The sequence below is a fragment of the Protopterus annectens genome, chromosome 9.part0 (genome assembly GCF_019279795.1).
Source record: "Protopterus annectens isolate FY-2018-M chromosome 9.part0, PAN1.0, whole genome shotgun sequence".
NCBI lineage: Eukaryota > Metazoa > Chordata > Ceratodontiformes > Protopteridae > Protopterus > Protopterus annectens.
Genome location: NC_056743.1, coordinates 737,545,410 through 737,561,806, shown reverse-complemented (window position 1 = coordinate 737,561,806; position 16,397 = coordinate 737,545,410). Strand labels below are relative to the sequence as shown.

Below are 16,397 nucleotides of genomic sequence, written 5' to 3'. Positions count from 1 at the left end.
TATCATCATGATTTGGATACAAAAATAATGAGGGGGAGACTAGAGTTCAGAATGAATGCAAGGGTTGATAGAAAAGGGCATGCAAGAGTTGCACACAAGCAGCAAGACATTTAAAAGTGACATGGCAAGCATTTTTTCATAGAAAAGGTAAAGGACTTTTGAAATGTATTAAGTGAAAAGGTGGTGAAAAATGAGTCAATGGGTGTCAGCAGGTAGGGGGGACACAAGTAGAGGGAGGAGAAGATTTCATTTGGTTGAAGACTAGCAGCATTGTTTAAGCATCCCAGAAATACAGTACTTTCAGGTCCACTTACAATGCAGTATGATGACAATAGCAATCACTATGAAGTAGGACATGGATTTTGCTTACGATTTTTCTCACTCTTCTTAGACCAAGATTTAAATTGGCCATTGGAGAAAAAGTCCTGTCAAGAATGAGACCTGCCATACACAACTGACTATCTCACTGATTTTAAAATAAACATTAGAAGCATTTAAATAAAATCTTAGAAATCATTTGCAGAATGACTAAGTGCATTTACTTTTGGGACACAGGCAAATACCTGTAGCTTTTAACACTGTGTTATTTTAAACTGTTCTTAACTACCTTGTAAATAGAAATACCATTTTGATATGTTATTCACTAAACTCGGAGATGAATTTCTTATTTACTGTATTTTGCTCAATAAGTTTTTTTTTTTTTTTCCTTTCCAATGACTTATCTACTTTCAAATGGTCAAAAGACAATCTCATCCATCTGGTTATCAAACTGTAACATAAATAAAAAGGTAAAATAAATAAATAAATGGACTAAGCCTGCAGATAACAATACATCCTGAAATAAGCATTTTGGAATCACCAAATCTGTCTCCAACTCAGCAAACTGTCCAAACTTCACTTAGAATAAAAGTGAAACCTGTGTTTCTCGGAAAGGAGAACACTGTTCTCTACTCCCTAATACAGGGGACAGACATACTTCATTGTCCCCGATTTTTAGACATTTCCCTGATTTTGACTCAAATTTTAGCTCTGTCCCTCTTAATCCCTCTTAAAACTGGTGACCTTTGGGGAAAATGTGTTGAATTACACTTAATAAATAATGAGAATAATTAGTTATACACTTCTTTTACTTCAACAACTGTATATTAAATCACATTCTGTTGTTCTGTCAGTGTTTCAGGTTAATAATACTAATATTTTAAAAGTGTCCTTGTTTGTCCCTGATTGGTTCAGAGCTATGGGAACAGCTGCCTCTTTACACATCCCCTACTTAATGCAACAAACCCTGAAATGCTTCTTTCAGAAAAAGGTAGACTTCACTTTCACTGAATGTGAAAGCTTTTCAGCCAGCTATGGCTTTTACGGATTGTTTTAGTTTGTTAGTTGGGATATTTTGCAGACACCCTATTGGTTACAGAGATCAGCTGGGTACGACAACCCCGTGTTTCCAAATGTCAGCCAAACAATTCACTTATGCTGTGCTGATGAGGCCATAAGTACTACGGATGTGCTTCATTTAGAAGATCCTGTTCTATGATGTACCAAACTGCAATTTTGTAACTTTTAATATTTATATTACATTTATGTTCAACGTGTTGTAGATACAGCCAGTGCTCAATCCACTGCATAACACCTCCACAAAATATAGCATTAATATGTGTAGAACTCTGTCTTCAGTTACTGAGGAATTGCTTTTGTGCAATGCATGCAAACACAGTAACATTGTTCTAATATACTGACTATGTCTCTTGTTCACAGCTCCTCTGCAGTCAGTATGTTCAACCAATTACCATTGGTACTAATCAGAAATGCCAGCTACTTAATTATTCTGGATGGATTAACTTGTGCATCTAGACAATTAAACACAGTTATGTCATCTACATTCTACTGCACAAGTATGCTGTCATTTTTATCGTGATGAGGTAGGTAGATAAAATCTGTGTATTTATGTAATTAAGGGAAAACTCTCACAGCAATCATTTTATACTTTTAGCAAGACATGTAAGCCAGTGGCTTGGTATCTATGGTGTATCACTTGTCTCCAATATTTTGTATCTGTTATGCCATAGATTATATTTAGGCCAACTCCATCACAAAGAATGGGATGGGGATACCATTTCCTCTCCTGTTAAGGACTCCTAGATCAGGCATAAAAACAGTGAAAACAGAGATAAAGTTGTGCTTCATGCACCACATTATCAGCAGTACAAAGACAATGTATATTGTGCTAAAATATTTTAGATTTAGATTTTCAGGCACCTTTCCACAATAACAAAAGCTGTCAGCAAGTTTTTTTTTTTTTTTTTTTTTTTTTTAATCATCAATAAGAGCTAGCAAGCACCATTCTAGATCATTCCTCACTTTAGCTGAGGCAGTTTTCATTTGATGGTCCACCTCAAATCTCAGCCACACAATACACTGCATCAGTTACACTCTGCTACTGTTCATCTAACATTTTACAACACATTAACCTACTAAATTCATCTATAATAACCTACTAATTCACCTATAACCAACACCATCAAACTCCACCGGTCAAAATGATCACTGCTCACTGCAAAAGTACTATTTTTCTACTGTCCATAAGATATAGTATTAACCTGAGTACTGAGGAACACTTTCAGAGAATAATATTAACAGCCACGCAGTGATGGTTCTATGGCTGAGATGACGGTGCACACCAAATAAAGCATTTATTTGTTCATGCAATGATGTGTAACTACACAGAAGCCCAATACTGAGAATAGGAACTCTATAGCCTGAAATTGTACAACGCCAGGCTAAGAATAACAAAAAAAAAACTTTGTTGCCTTTTTTGATGTCACCAATTCTACAGAAAGCATATCAGTTACATAACCACAGCTGAACACCTAAGGAAATGAACCTCTGCTTCTTTTTGACTTTGATCTTGTCATGGTGCTTTCAACTCCTCTTAATAAATTCTTCTCCTTAAAGCCACCAGTGATAGCAATGAACAAACCAGAGTTGAGCCATTATCCAACCATTTTGTTTATTCTGAACAAAGGCACCTGCCAGCAATGTGTTCCAAAGTTTAGGAACAGAAGCAACAGTGACCTGGGTAAATCACCATGCATAACTATTTAATACAATAATCTTATTTTTTTTTTAGATTACTGTCCTGCATATAAAAAGCACAGTGCACTAGTCAGCACTAGCCTCCTTTGAACTACCTTAATAAATATAAGTGATGTTTTTTACTTTGATGGATCAAGTTGCTTTTACGTGTTTTAGTCTTTACAAAAAACAAAGTAGTATTCCACACCAAAACCAAGAAATAAATATTCATAAAAATTTACAGAATTGTAAACACGTGTCAAAATTTTCTAAAACAAAACAGAAGAAAAAATTGTAAAAATAAGCACCTGGTTGTCTCACAAGATCTCACTGCATTACTGCATTTAGCACTCCAAAATATATAAAACAAATTCAAAGCCTTCAGAGGGATAATGTATCTGTTATCCAGATAAACACACTAGGCACAAACCTATGCAGGGGTGACGTGGGACCAATGTTTGGTTAAGTAACTAAGTCAGACTTGCAGTAGACAGACTGGAGGAAGAAGGAATCAAATCATACACTAAAAGATGAAGCTTTGTTACAGTTCACAGCCTTAATCTTCTGTACTCAACTCCTAGACATAATGCTATGATCTGTACCATCAAGTCTGCACTACTAGCATAGGTGCTTACTGGTATTCTTAACAAGTTTAGAGCTACTAAAAGGCAAGCAATCTGTTAACCCAGCAATGAACGACTACACTGAGATTCCATATTACTAACCCCAAAATGAGGTCGGGAAGACTAAGGGTGGTGGAGTCTCTCTCTTCATTAAGGACAGGCACACCTCCAGACTGGTTTGCCAGCATGACGCACTGGAACTACTCCAGGTGCAACTGATGGTTGCCAAGACACCCATCCAAGTTACATCCAGCTATAGACCCCCCCCTGCAGGACTCAGGACACCCACTCTTACCTGGATATACTTGACTCCATCAGGGAAAACCCCAACACCCTGATCCTTAGTGACTTCAACTACCCCACCATAAACTGGGTGAACTATTCCTGCACTAATGAACTCACGCAACGATTCTTTGACTTCATCAATTCTAACGCACTAGACCAGCTCGTCTCATCACCCACAAGGGAAGATAACATTCTGGACTTAGATTTCACCAACATGGGTGACCGCTGCACCACTCCCATAGTATGTTCCTTCCTGGTGAGATCAGATCATCGGACTCTCTCATTTAAAGTTTCTATCCTACTCAATACCCCCCAGCTGCAATCAAGCTAAAAAACTTCTCAAAAGCTGACTGCAACCTCCTAAGGGAGGGTATCAGCAATGTCACACCACTGCCCCCCTCTGAGGATGCAGACAACTATGCTGAACAGTATGCCAGTACAGTATACAAACACCTGTACAACTGCACAGACTCAGACATACCCAACAGAACTAAAACCTGCTCCTCAAAGGAAAACAAACCTGTTCAGTGGACATCCTCTATCAACAGGCTTTACAACAAAAGGAAGAAACTGTTGTCCAAGGGTAAAAAGGAACAAATTCCAAATTGGACAAACTCCCTCATTAGCCTCAACAAGCAAATTAGATCACTAGTGAAAACCTCCAAAGCCAATTATGAAGCAAAACTAGCCTCTGAAACAAAGGGAAACCACAAAGCCTTCTTCAGTTACATCAGAAACCTCTATGGCAAGATCCAGGTTTGTTCCGAATTAGTACTTAACAGTATCACTTACACTGATCCTGTTGACTTAATCAACCTGCTAGCAGATAGGTTCAGCACAAACTTCACCTCCTGACACCCCAAAGGCCCTTTTGACATCCCAGATACTTTTCCCACACCTCATACCTCCATAGATCAAGTGTTAAAGGCCTTATCGGCAAAGAACACAGCTTCCATGGGACCTGTTAGTATCCCAGGCTGTATACTGCACCATCTCTGGCAAGGACTGGCTTCACCACTGAGCACCCTATTCAACCACAGCCTAAGTACAGGCTTCATTCCAGCAGAGTGGAGAAGTGCTACTGTCATCCCCTTGACAAAGGTGATGCCACTACTGACCCTAGAAACTATTGCCCCATTAGCTTGACAAATATGATTTGTAAAGCCATGGAGCGTATTATTATGGATCTCATAAACAAGGACATAGGCAATCTCCAAGCAGATCTTGCCTGTTGAACCTGGTTCACTTCTTTGAGACTGTCACCAAGGCCCTGGGTGAGGGAAAGTCAGTATATACAGCTTACTTTGACTTGGCCAAGGCCTTTGAAACAGTGCCCGACTCGGGTATTATCAAGAAGCTAACAACTTGGAGTAAATCCCTATCTCATCAAGTGGGTGGCCAACAGGTTCACTGACAGGACCCTCCAGGTCAAAATAGGTGCCTCCACCTCCAATAGCAGACCTGTCACTATTGGAGCTCCCCAGGGATCTGTCCTGGGACCCCTACTGTTTGGCATCTACTTCTCAAAGGTCCAGGCAAAGACAAAAGGCCTATGGCTGACCAAGTTTATGGACAACTGTCAGTTGGGTGCTGTCATTGACTCCCCAAGTGATGTTAACATACTGCAAGAGGGTCTCACAGCAACTCATAACTGGTGCCAAAGTCATGGCCTCAACCTAAACGCAAACAAATGTATCATCATACCATTCGGCAAAAACACAGCCCCTACTGATTATCACATCAAAGGCAACCCCCTAAGCACACAACCTGTGGTGAGAGACCTGGGTACTCAGGTTGATAACAATCTCACATTTGGCCATCATACAGCGGCAGTGGTCAGAAAAGCCTTCTACTTTGTTCATCTCATACGTAAAGGGATTGCATCCAGAAAAAAGGAGGTTATTACCTCTCTATACACCTCCCTCATTAGACCAATAATTGAGTATAATGCCCCGTTTGGTATATACCTCTCCAAATATCTGCACCAACTGGAAAGGGCACAGAAATACCTCACAAAGAGAATCCATGGCCTCCAAAACCTGTCTTATGCGGACAGGCTCAAATCACTGTCACTCTACTCTGCATCGTACAGCTTGTCAGCGGTGATCTGTGTCTTGTCTATAAGGCAATCTCGGACCCTGCCCTACTACAGATGCTCCATATTTGTAAGACTAACTCCTCACGCATTACCCACTCAAAAGGCCTGAATCTAATATGCACCATCAACAAAACCGGCTGGAGAGACAGGTTTGTCTCCCAGAGGCTGCCCCATCTCTGGCATAGACTTACCATACATGTCAAACAAAGTACCTCACTGATGCTCTTCAAACACAACCTTGATGAGTGGATGGGAAAACACAAATTTGTCCTAGGGGTTCCACCTGTGTCCCTCACTGACAGGGTCAACAGGTCCTGACTAAGGTTTCTTTTTGGGGATAACTCTTGGCTAGGCTTATAAGGGCCCCAGGGCCATTAGCCTAGTAACCTCCTATGATCCTATATGGAGTGCATTATGGTACATGCAAGTACTATGTAAAAAAATATGCCCATGATTTCTGAAGGTCAGTGTTATAGCACGTAATGCTTATATGCTGATGGGTGCTGGTATTACAAAGGGTCAATGCAATACATTACAGGTAAGGAGCACAGCACTACATCTAAATACTAAAACCAATCATTATAAGAAAGACAACGCTACCTCAAACTACCACCAATGTAGGACAAATGGGAATATTATAACAAAACAATCCTGGGAACAAACTATATAAAGATAATTCCAATTATTCCTAAGAATAATGCACTACATTAAAACCTGGCATCAATACATAAATATGCCATAAAAGAAAGTATAATGAAGCATCATCTAGGGAATGTCTTAAAGGATAAATGTAGGCCACTTTATCAAAATATGTTAAAGTAAGGAGGAGGTGGGCACTCATTAAAAGGGAGAACTTCCTCATTGTAGTACTAAAACACAACTTTGCTTTAGGAAACTAAAGAGGAATAGACCTGAAATGTTAAACCTGATATTACATTTATTGCAAAAAAGCTATCTTAGAGATACACGAAATAGAATTTAATGTAATAGCAAATAAAAAAAAAAAGCAGGTGTTATGCCATTCATCTTGGTCCTCAGTCAGTAAACTAAAAAGTGCAAATCCATTCCCCACATCAAATCTTCTTGCCTCTGGTGTGTAGATGATTCAACAATATACACTAACATTACATCACCAATGAGAAATAGTGGTAGTTTTATTCTTAAGTCATAATGATGTTCAAAAACAGGACTATCCAGATATGTGTTCTTACCTGGGGTAAAGCAATGCTAAGTTGCCTTTGAAGCGAATCTTTTTCATGTCCAAGGTCACGCAATCGAAGTTGGGCTGTTGACAAGCTTTCCTGAGTTTCCCTTAATGTTTCCAGCAGACGCTCCCTCTCATTCAGCATGTTCACCATCAACTGTTCAAAGTTGCCATCATCGGCACCATAGGTAGAGCCCCTCCTATTATCCTCGTTTATCGTTGGCATCACTTCGCACATCATGGTGCTGCCCTGGTTGTTGAAGTTATACCATGGACATGAAAATTAACCAGATGGCAGGGGAAAGTGAGTATGCAGAGGTGGAGGAAAGGGAAGCAAGTGGAGGGCTCACAGGCCAGAATGGCTTAACAGAACTCCGGCTGGGATATCCAGTCTGTGGGCTGGGGCAGCTGTGATAGAAAGACACAAGGAGACAAACTATAAGGACATAGTTTTAACTTTTTCATTGCTTCATACACGCATATCAACTATTTTTTCTTAAAATAATTCCACATTCAAGTCCTGTGTTTGCATATATTTGGTGCTGAGCTACAACACAAAATATCTTGAATCAGTTTACCAAAAATGATAGCAAAGCTTTGTTTTTCTAGTCTTTGGTCTACCATTGCAAAGTAGATGATGCACAAGTACATAATCCATGGTATTTTTCTGCAAATAAGGAACCTCCTGCCTGCACAGTCTGCTCACATTTTCTAACCTGAACTTATACAGCATTTGCGTTTTTATTGCTTTCTAGCTTTCTTGGTGCCTGCAACAATATCTTATGAAATGTCACACTTCAGTGAACAGACCTAGCAAATGCAAGACAACCTAGTGCTACTACTAGGTATTTTAAGAGAGCTGCATATCAGAATGCTCCCATGCATTATTAGCAGACACAGTTCCATGGGTTTGACGATATAGAATTTAACAGAAGTCATATTTAGAAGCATTATAACATTTTCTCAAATGGCACTAGCATATATTCAGCGAATTTAATCAGTACAGCATATTTTCACATAAAACCGAATGCCCATGTTGAAAGATTCTAAGTATTAAATACACTGCTAACATCAAATATAAAATGGAGCTCTTCACTTAATCATGAACACACATAATCAGTCTTATGGCTATAGTTTCTTTGGTATAATCCATTTTGCATGCACATAGTACATACTGTACAGCCTTCACAGATGTTTATAGCATTGTACAGTACAAACTAGCACGGGTAGCTGCAACAGAGGGTACAGGCGATTCTAAGACATAGATAGCATGCATTTCCAGGGGCAAAATAGCATGTTATACAGCACACTTTAAAAGGCACATAATGACATAGATACTAGGAGCTTCGTGCAAATGAACTACTTGGTACACACCGAACACTTTTTTGCACCAAGAATCATGGTGCATGTGAAGGGAGTAACACTTGTTATAACGGCAGTGATAATTCAGCAGTATGTGTTACCAGGCACTATTGTAATCAGTGCCCACAATTTTGCATATCATCGCCACCTGTACCAATGAAAGAGGGGCAGAAAGCTCTTGATAACAGACTGTGGACCACTGCCACCTGGACAGCATGTACGGGACTTTGCCAATCTGTGACATACACAAGCCAAATCGAGAGGGATATGTGGTATGTCCATCCTAAGGTATGTGTAGCTTTAACCATCAGGGATCTTACAGAGACCTGTTGAGCACATGTCAGAAGTATCACTCATCAGCCTCATAAATACTGAACCAGTTCCTTGACATTATAGGAACATATTTTTGTTTCTCTGGTTTGCAGAAGAGGAAAAAGTATTATGCAGGGATTTTACAACATTGCCCATTTCTCTGAGGAAAGCGTAGATTGCACATATACACTGCCATCAAGACCTATGAGGTCCAGAGGAAAGTACAGTTTTGTACTTACCATAAATGTAGATGTTGGAGTGCTCATACAGCTGCAGTCATTACAGATGGGTTATCCTGCCATCAAGCGGGTCCTCGGTTGGCCGAATTCCAAAGTCTAGGTCCGGCGTCGGTTGTCGTCGCTTCTTCCCTGACGTCAGTGCGGCAGGGGTATAAAAGAGGCAGCCGACGCCATTTTCTTCAGTTTTTCTTGCCCCAGATGTCAGGTGCCCCCAGAAGGAAGGCAAAACATAATGTTATGCAAACATGCAATATAGGTAAATCAAAAAACAGTAGTTGCAAGCAAATACACCATAAAAGAATACCCCAAATAGGTTGTATGATAGAGGTGTTTGTCATAAGGCCTGTCCTAAGAGGGGACGGAGGGGGGGGGGGACCTGGACTGCAGCTGTATGAGCACTCGAACATGTACATTTATGGTAGGTACAAAACTGTACTATGTTCATCGTGCATACAGCTGCAGTCATTACAGATGGGTATAATCCCAAAGCTAAGTAAGGGTGGTAGGCACTAAGTGGAACTAGGAGGAGCGAGGATGCCCTGCAGGACTGCTGTGGCAAAGCCCGCTCTAGATTTTGAGTATAGTGGAAGGTGGTAGTGCTTCGAGAAAGTGTGCACTGAGCTCCAAGTAGCTGCTTCCAAAATGTCCTTGGTAGGGACCCCCCTGAGGAAAGCTGCAGAGATAGCTGTGGCCCTGGTGGAGTGGGATCTGATGTATGCAGGCACAGATTTTCCATGAAATGAATAACAAAAGCGTATGCAGTGGGCTATCCATTTTGAAATTGTCTGTTTGGAAATTGCCTTTCCTTGAGCAACTGTAGCATAGGACACAAAGAGTTGCTCAGATTTCCTGAATAGCTTTGTTCTGTCCAAGTAATAACGAAGTTGTCTGTGAATGTCCAAGGAATGTAGTAGTCTCTCCCCTTTGTTCTGTGGATTTGGATAAAAGGTAGGTAAGTGGATAGTCTGATTCAAAGCTACACTGGATACTACCTTTGGCATGAAGGCAGGGTTGGTTCGTAAGGAAACTCTGTCCTGATGGAAAATGATGAATGGTTGCACAGCCATGAGGGCCTGCAGTTCCAAAACCCTGCATGCTGAGGTGATAGCCAGAAGGAAGGCTGTTTTCCATGACAAGTATTGTAGCTCTGCTGAAGAAGCCGGCTCAAAGGGAGGCAGGGTCAGCTTTTCCAATATGAAGTCGAGGTCCCAAGCTGGAACTGGTGGTTTCCTTGAGGGTTTTATATTTTTTGCCCCTCTGAGGAACTGCCTTAATAGAGGATGTGAGAATAAAGGAGGGTCTGTGTTGTATTGTGCAGAAATGGCTGAAGCGTGGATCTTGATGGAGGAGAAGGAAAGGCCACTGTTTAACATCTCAGCTAGGTACTGTAAAATTTGAGGTATATTTTTTACCCAAGGATTCTGGCCCTTTTCTTGATTCCAGGAACAAAATTGTTTCCATTTGGCGGAGTAGGCTTTTCTAGTAGAAGGTCTTCTGGCCTCCAAGATGACATCCTGCACCTCCTTGGAGAGGAGAGTCTGTTGGGAAATTAAGGTATTCTCCATGCAGCTAGATTTAGGGTTTTGAGCTGGCTGTGAAGGGTTTTGTAGTTGTGCTGGGACAACAGAAGAGGTACTAGAGGTAGGATCCATGGTGGAGAGTATGTCAGGCTCTTTAGGAGCGGATACCAGTGTTGTCGTGGCCAGTCTGGAGCAATGAGAATCATTTGTGGCCTCTCTGCTCTGGCTTTTAATAGAACTTTGGTCAGTAGAGGAAGAGGCGGGAAGGCATAGACTGTCAATGTTGTCCAATTGAAAGAGAGTGCGTCCACTTTCCAGGCCTGTGGATGATAGGTCCTTGAACAAAATTTTTTCAACTGGTAATTTCTGTGGGTAGCAAATAGATCTATGTCTGGCTGTCCCCATGCCTGAGTTATCTTTGAGAAAACTTGAGGATGCAACTTCCATTCATGTGGATCTGTCATATTTCTGCTTAGGTTGTCTGCCAGTGTGTTTTCCTTCCCTGGCAGGAATTGTTCCTGTAGTTGAATTTGCAATTCCAGTGCTGTGTTCCATAGGGTCATGGCTTGCCTGCACAGGGGGTATGAATGAGTTCCCCCTTGTTTGTTTATGTACCACATGACTGTGGTGTTGTCTGTCCTTATCAATAGCTGGCCTGGATGCATAGGTCTTTGAAGGTCATAAGAGCATTTTGCACGGCTAGCATCTCCTTTTGGTTGATGTGTAGGTGCTTCTCTTTTTGGGACCATTTTCCCTGATTGCACTGATCTGCCATGTGTGCTCCCCAGGCGTAGTCTGAGGCGTCCGTTGTGATGATTTGAGTTGCTTGAGGTACACAGAAAGGGAGACCTGTGTTTCTTTGGCATGCTTGAGCCCACCACAAAAATTCCTTTTGAAGGCATGGAATGAGTGGTATAATTGTTTCCAAGCTGTGGCTGTGTTGAGACCATAAGTTTTTTAGGTACCATTGTAGTTTCCTCATATGCAGTTTTGCACATGGAATTAGTAGGATGCAAGATGCCATGAACCCCAGGGCCTGCAGGACTTTCCTTGCAGTTAGTCTGGTGAAAGTTGCCATTTTGCTGAAGTATTGAGACAGTTGACCTTGTTTGTCTGGCATGAGGTAGGCCATCTGGGTGGTTGCATTTAAGCTGGCACCCAGGAAAATTATCTGTTGAGAAGGTATTAGTTTTGATTTGTTTTTTGTTCACTGTGTATCCCAGGAAGTTTAACAGTTTTATTACAAACTCCAGATGCTGCAATAGAATGTCCTTGCTGTCCGCTTGGATCAGGCAGTCGTCCAGATATGGGTAGATTTGTATTCCTTGTAGTCTGCAGAAGGCAATTACTGATGCCAGGCATTTCATAAACACTCTGGGCGCAGTAGATAAGCCAAAGGGCAATGCAGAGAATTGGTAATGGGTTGAACCTGCAAGAACTCTGAGGTATCTCCTGCAATCTTGTCCGATAGGGACATGCAGGTATGCCTCCTTGAGGTCCAATGTTACCAGCCAAGACTCCTTGCCCAGCATGGGAAGAAGCTGCTATAATGTGAGCATCTTGAATTTTGGCACCTGTAGGTATGTGTTTAGGATGGATAGGTCTAAGATAGGTCTCCAATCTTTGTCTTTCCTTGGTACCAGGAATAGTCTGGAATAAAAACCTTGACCTTGTTCTTTTGCAGGTACCTCTTGAATTGCTTTCATATCCATGAGAGCGGAAATTTGTCTTTGTGCCTCTGCCCTTTGATTTTGTGGCAGGTTTGGCATGCTTCTCATTTTTGGAAGGGTGTGAAAGTGGAACCTGTAGCCTCTGTCTATAATGTCCAGAATCCATTTGTCTTTTGTAACAATATGCCAGTTTTTTGAAAATAATGCCAGTTTTCTGCCCAAAGGTACTGCCATTAAAGGTTTGCTTGGCAGGCATAGGGGGAAGTCATTGTGTCTGTTTTCTAAATGACTGTGATCTATCTTCTCCACCTCTTGGGGTTGGTGCTTGCCACTGTCTTGCTCTGTAAGATCCTTGAGGTTGTCCTCTACCCCTTGGGTGTCTGTATCTGCCCCTTTGAGGTCTGTCCGTGGCTGGAAAGGACCAATTTTTTGAAGGCCAGTTTCTGCTGAAGCGTGGAGGTTGTACCTTGCAGGAAATCTTTCACTGTTTGCATAGATTTTGCTTTTTCCTCCATTTTCTTTAGTACCTCCTCAGCTTTAACACCAAACAATACATCTTTTTGAAGTGGTGCATCTAATAACTTTGCTTTGACATGATCTGGTAAGGTTTGCTCTTTGAGCCAAGCATGTCTACGTATAACAGACCCCGTGACAGCAGCTCTACATGAGGCCTCTAAAGCATCAAAACCACACTGCAAGGTATGTTTACCCACTTGCTCTGCACCATGCAACAAATCCTGCAACTCTTTCAAATCTGGTTGTTCTGTTTGTGTAATTTTGCTTTTCAACTGATATAACAAAAACTGTTGGTACTTTAACATATGGAATTGACAGTTTAATGCCCTCATGGTTAAAGTGGCAGATGTATACACCTTTTTCCCCCACCTTTCTAATGCTCTGGAATCTCTCTCTGAAGGTAAAGGGTTTTTAGCAGTAGAGGCCTTTATTCCCTTGGGACCCTATGAAATAGTTTCTGGGTCAGCAGTATGGCTTTTATAAAGGAACCGGTGAGAATCAGGGACCCAGTAATACCTGTCTGGTTTAACAGGGGCTGGAGGTAAAGAATCTGGATTAAGGCTGGCTTCTGTGTACACATCATCCAAAATATCTAAAACAGGAGGGATAGCCAGGGGCCTATGCTGGGGGAGCAGTAGAAATTCCCTGAGCCTTTTCTTGGAATCTGAGTAATCTTGGCCTTCCCAGTGAAAGTGTTCCCTCAATGTATGCAGGGTTTCCCCCAAAAGAGTAGTCCTCGGGGGGGGGGGGACCGAGGGAATAGACTCCTCAGCATCAGAGTCTTCGAAAGGGGAATAGGCACAATCCTGGTCCTCAGAATGTTCTGAGGTAATAGAAGCCTGGTCTGAGGAAGGGTGGTCTTCCTCCAATCTGGGTCTTTTGTCAGAGGGGGGCTGAGAACCCCTGATGAGAGTTATCAAATCCTCAGCCATTTTTAGCATCTGCTTTTTAGGCATGGGGCCTTGAGAGGAGGTCTGAGGACCCTGTTTTTTAGTTTTCATGGCTGCTTTAGATTTAGTAAAGGATTTAATAGAGAAGGTGGAAGGCCTGAAGACGCCTTCAGAAATGGTAGGCCTGACTAAATTTTGAGTTTCCTCGCCAAGAGTGGCGTCGGTATCTGCAGTAGGAATGGAGACCGAGGAGCCTGCGACCTCGGGTACTGAAGTCACCGGTAAAATAGTTTCATCGGTACTCAGGGGCTGCGTAGGCACCTCGCTGAGAACCGGAGATCCGGTAGTCGGCCTAAGCGTGGTCTCAGTACTCGGTGAGGACCTCGGATGACGGTCCTTATCTTTGCGTCTTTTGCTTAAAACTGGTGTCGGTGTATCCGACGACATGATATAATTAAAGTTTTTGCCAAAATAATGAAGGGTGAACTCCGCCCGGCGCTTAATAGTGCGCTTGTTGAAAATAGCACACAAACGGCAGGCCGAGACGTCGTGGTCTGGGCCTAAGCAAGGTATACAGAAAGAGTGGAAATCCTTATGCGGTATTTGCTTCCCACAAGAAATGCAATTATTAACGTTGTCTGACATCGGCCTGAGGCAAGAAAAGTTTCCCCAACGGGGTACTTAGCTTTAAAGAAGACTTTGGCTGAAATACTTTCGTAAATCTCAGGAGCTGGCCGACCAGCACTTGCGAACTGTTTCTACTTCGGGCACCGCGCGGCAAGAAAGACTGAAGAAAATGGCGTCGGCTGCCTCTTTTATACCCCTGTCGCACTGACGTCAGGGAAGAAGCGACAACAACCGACGCCAGACCTAGACTTTGGAATTCGGCCGACCGAGGACCCGCCTGACGGCAGGATAACCCATCTGTAATGACTGCAGCTGTATGCACGATGAACATCTGCTATACATCAACAAGAAGGACCTCCACTCCTTTAAATGTCAGGTGGTCTGTAATTCCCAGAGCATTATTTATAATGTGTCCATACATCACCTGGGCAGCTCCCATGATTCACACGGTTGACCTACAAGAAAGACTCCCACAAGGTCATCTGGTTGAAAGGTGCTGCATCAGTTAATATAAAGCCACATATAATATGATGTCTGTTGTGTATTGCATGTGATGTTGAATATAACTTACAGCCCTGATTGATGAGACCAGTGGCCACCAGTGCTTCCTCTCTGCAGAGGGGACAATGACTCTTTTGCTGAAAGTCACCTAGAAAGTCTGATGCCCTTCATGGACACTACTCCAGATGGAGGGGAAAAAGCTCCTCTTCTGAAAGTGGCATCAGATGCAGAGGCTGGTGGCTGTAGAAGTGCAGTAAAAACTGGGTGTCTGTCTTGGGAATATGAAGGGCTTTCTGAAGCAGTTTGTGGAGTCCTGGAACCAGTAGACTTTGCACATCAAACCACCAGGAGAGCAGCCAGCCCATAACACTGTCCACTCCGGAGTACAAGGGGAAGTTTGATTTTCCAAGTCAAGACCAGGGAACCCACCTTCTGTGCTACAGGTTTGGGTGCAGAGCTGTTTGCTGGCAATGTCCCTTGTGGAAGTGAGGGATGACCCATACAGTCAAGCCCATTGCATGGCTTCCTTCTACTGATTAGCTGGGTACACATGGGGAGGCAGGACAACTTAAGGTAAAAAAACCTCAAACAACCCCTGATGGCTGTCTAAATGATGACCCTTACTCTCGTGATTGTGAAGGAATGAGTCAATTGGCCAGGAGGGAGCTGATGACTCACAGATAGCAGTGGCAAGACTGCCAAAAAAAAGTTTATATGAAGTACAAAAAGATAAAAAGAGCAAATGCAACAAGTCAGCAATCACAAACATGCTGGTCAAAACAGACGTAGTACACAAAATAAGACGACTGTTTCAAAAGTACTAGTCAAACATCTCCTCAGTGAGACAAATTAAGCTAATTATCACAAACATACTGCACTTATCTATCAAGGAAAACAAGAAAACTAAGGTAGAAAGCAGGCTGAACTTGTTGGGATGGGGATAACTGTAATTTGGACAGATTCCGAGAAAGAGACAGTGAGAGACACACACACACACACACACACACACACACACACACACACACACACACACACACACACACACACACACACACAAACACACAGAGTCTGAAAGTAGGCCAGGGTAAACAACAAGGCAGGCTGCACCTCCTCTTACATTGGGGGTTTAAATAATTTAGTCATGAATGTAAGGGTAAACGTGAATGCCACTGCACCTGCAATATGCAATTAATAGAGTCAGGTACTTTGTAAACATCCTGGGGTTATGCAGATAAAACAAATGGCAAGGAAGTAAATTGGCAATGGGTGTTCTTGCTTTGAATCTGGTTCCTACTGTGTGACCAGGCTATTAGTATAGGGAAGTATGCATCTTTCAGATCCAAGGTAACCATAAAGGCATGCAGAAAGAGGAGCGGAGAGGTAGGAGTGCCTGTGGGGTTAGTGTTTTGAGCTCTGACACTCCTAAAACTTTGTTTAACCTTACTAGGTTTAAGATAGGTCTAAACAAGCACTCT

General features: G+C 42.2%; 1 protein-coding gene across 1 annotated transcript in view; it reads right to left on the bottom strand.

Annotated features, from left to right (window-relative positions):
• Positions 1-16,397, bottom strand: part of PPFIA3 (PTPRF interacting protein alpha 3) — a 2,479,399-nt gene that overhangs the window by 1,917,466 nt on the left and 545,536 nt on the right. Inside the window, exon 2 of the mRNA XM_044083361.1 lies at positions 7,293-7,693. Coding sequence (XP_043939296.1) covers positions 7,293-7,526 — 234 coding nt within the window. The 5' untranslated portion in view covers positions 7,527-7,693. The remainder of the gene's footprint in view (positions 1-7,292; positions 7,694-16,397) is intronic.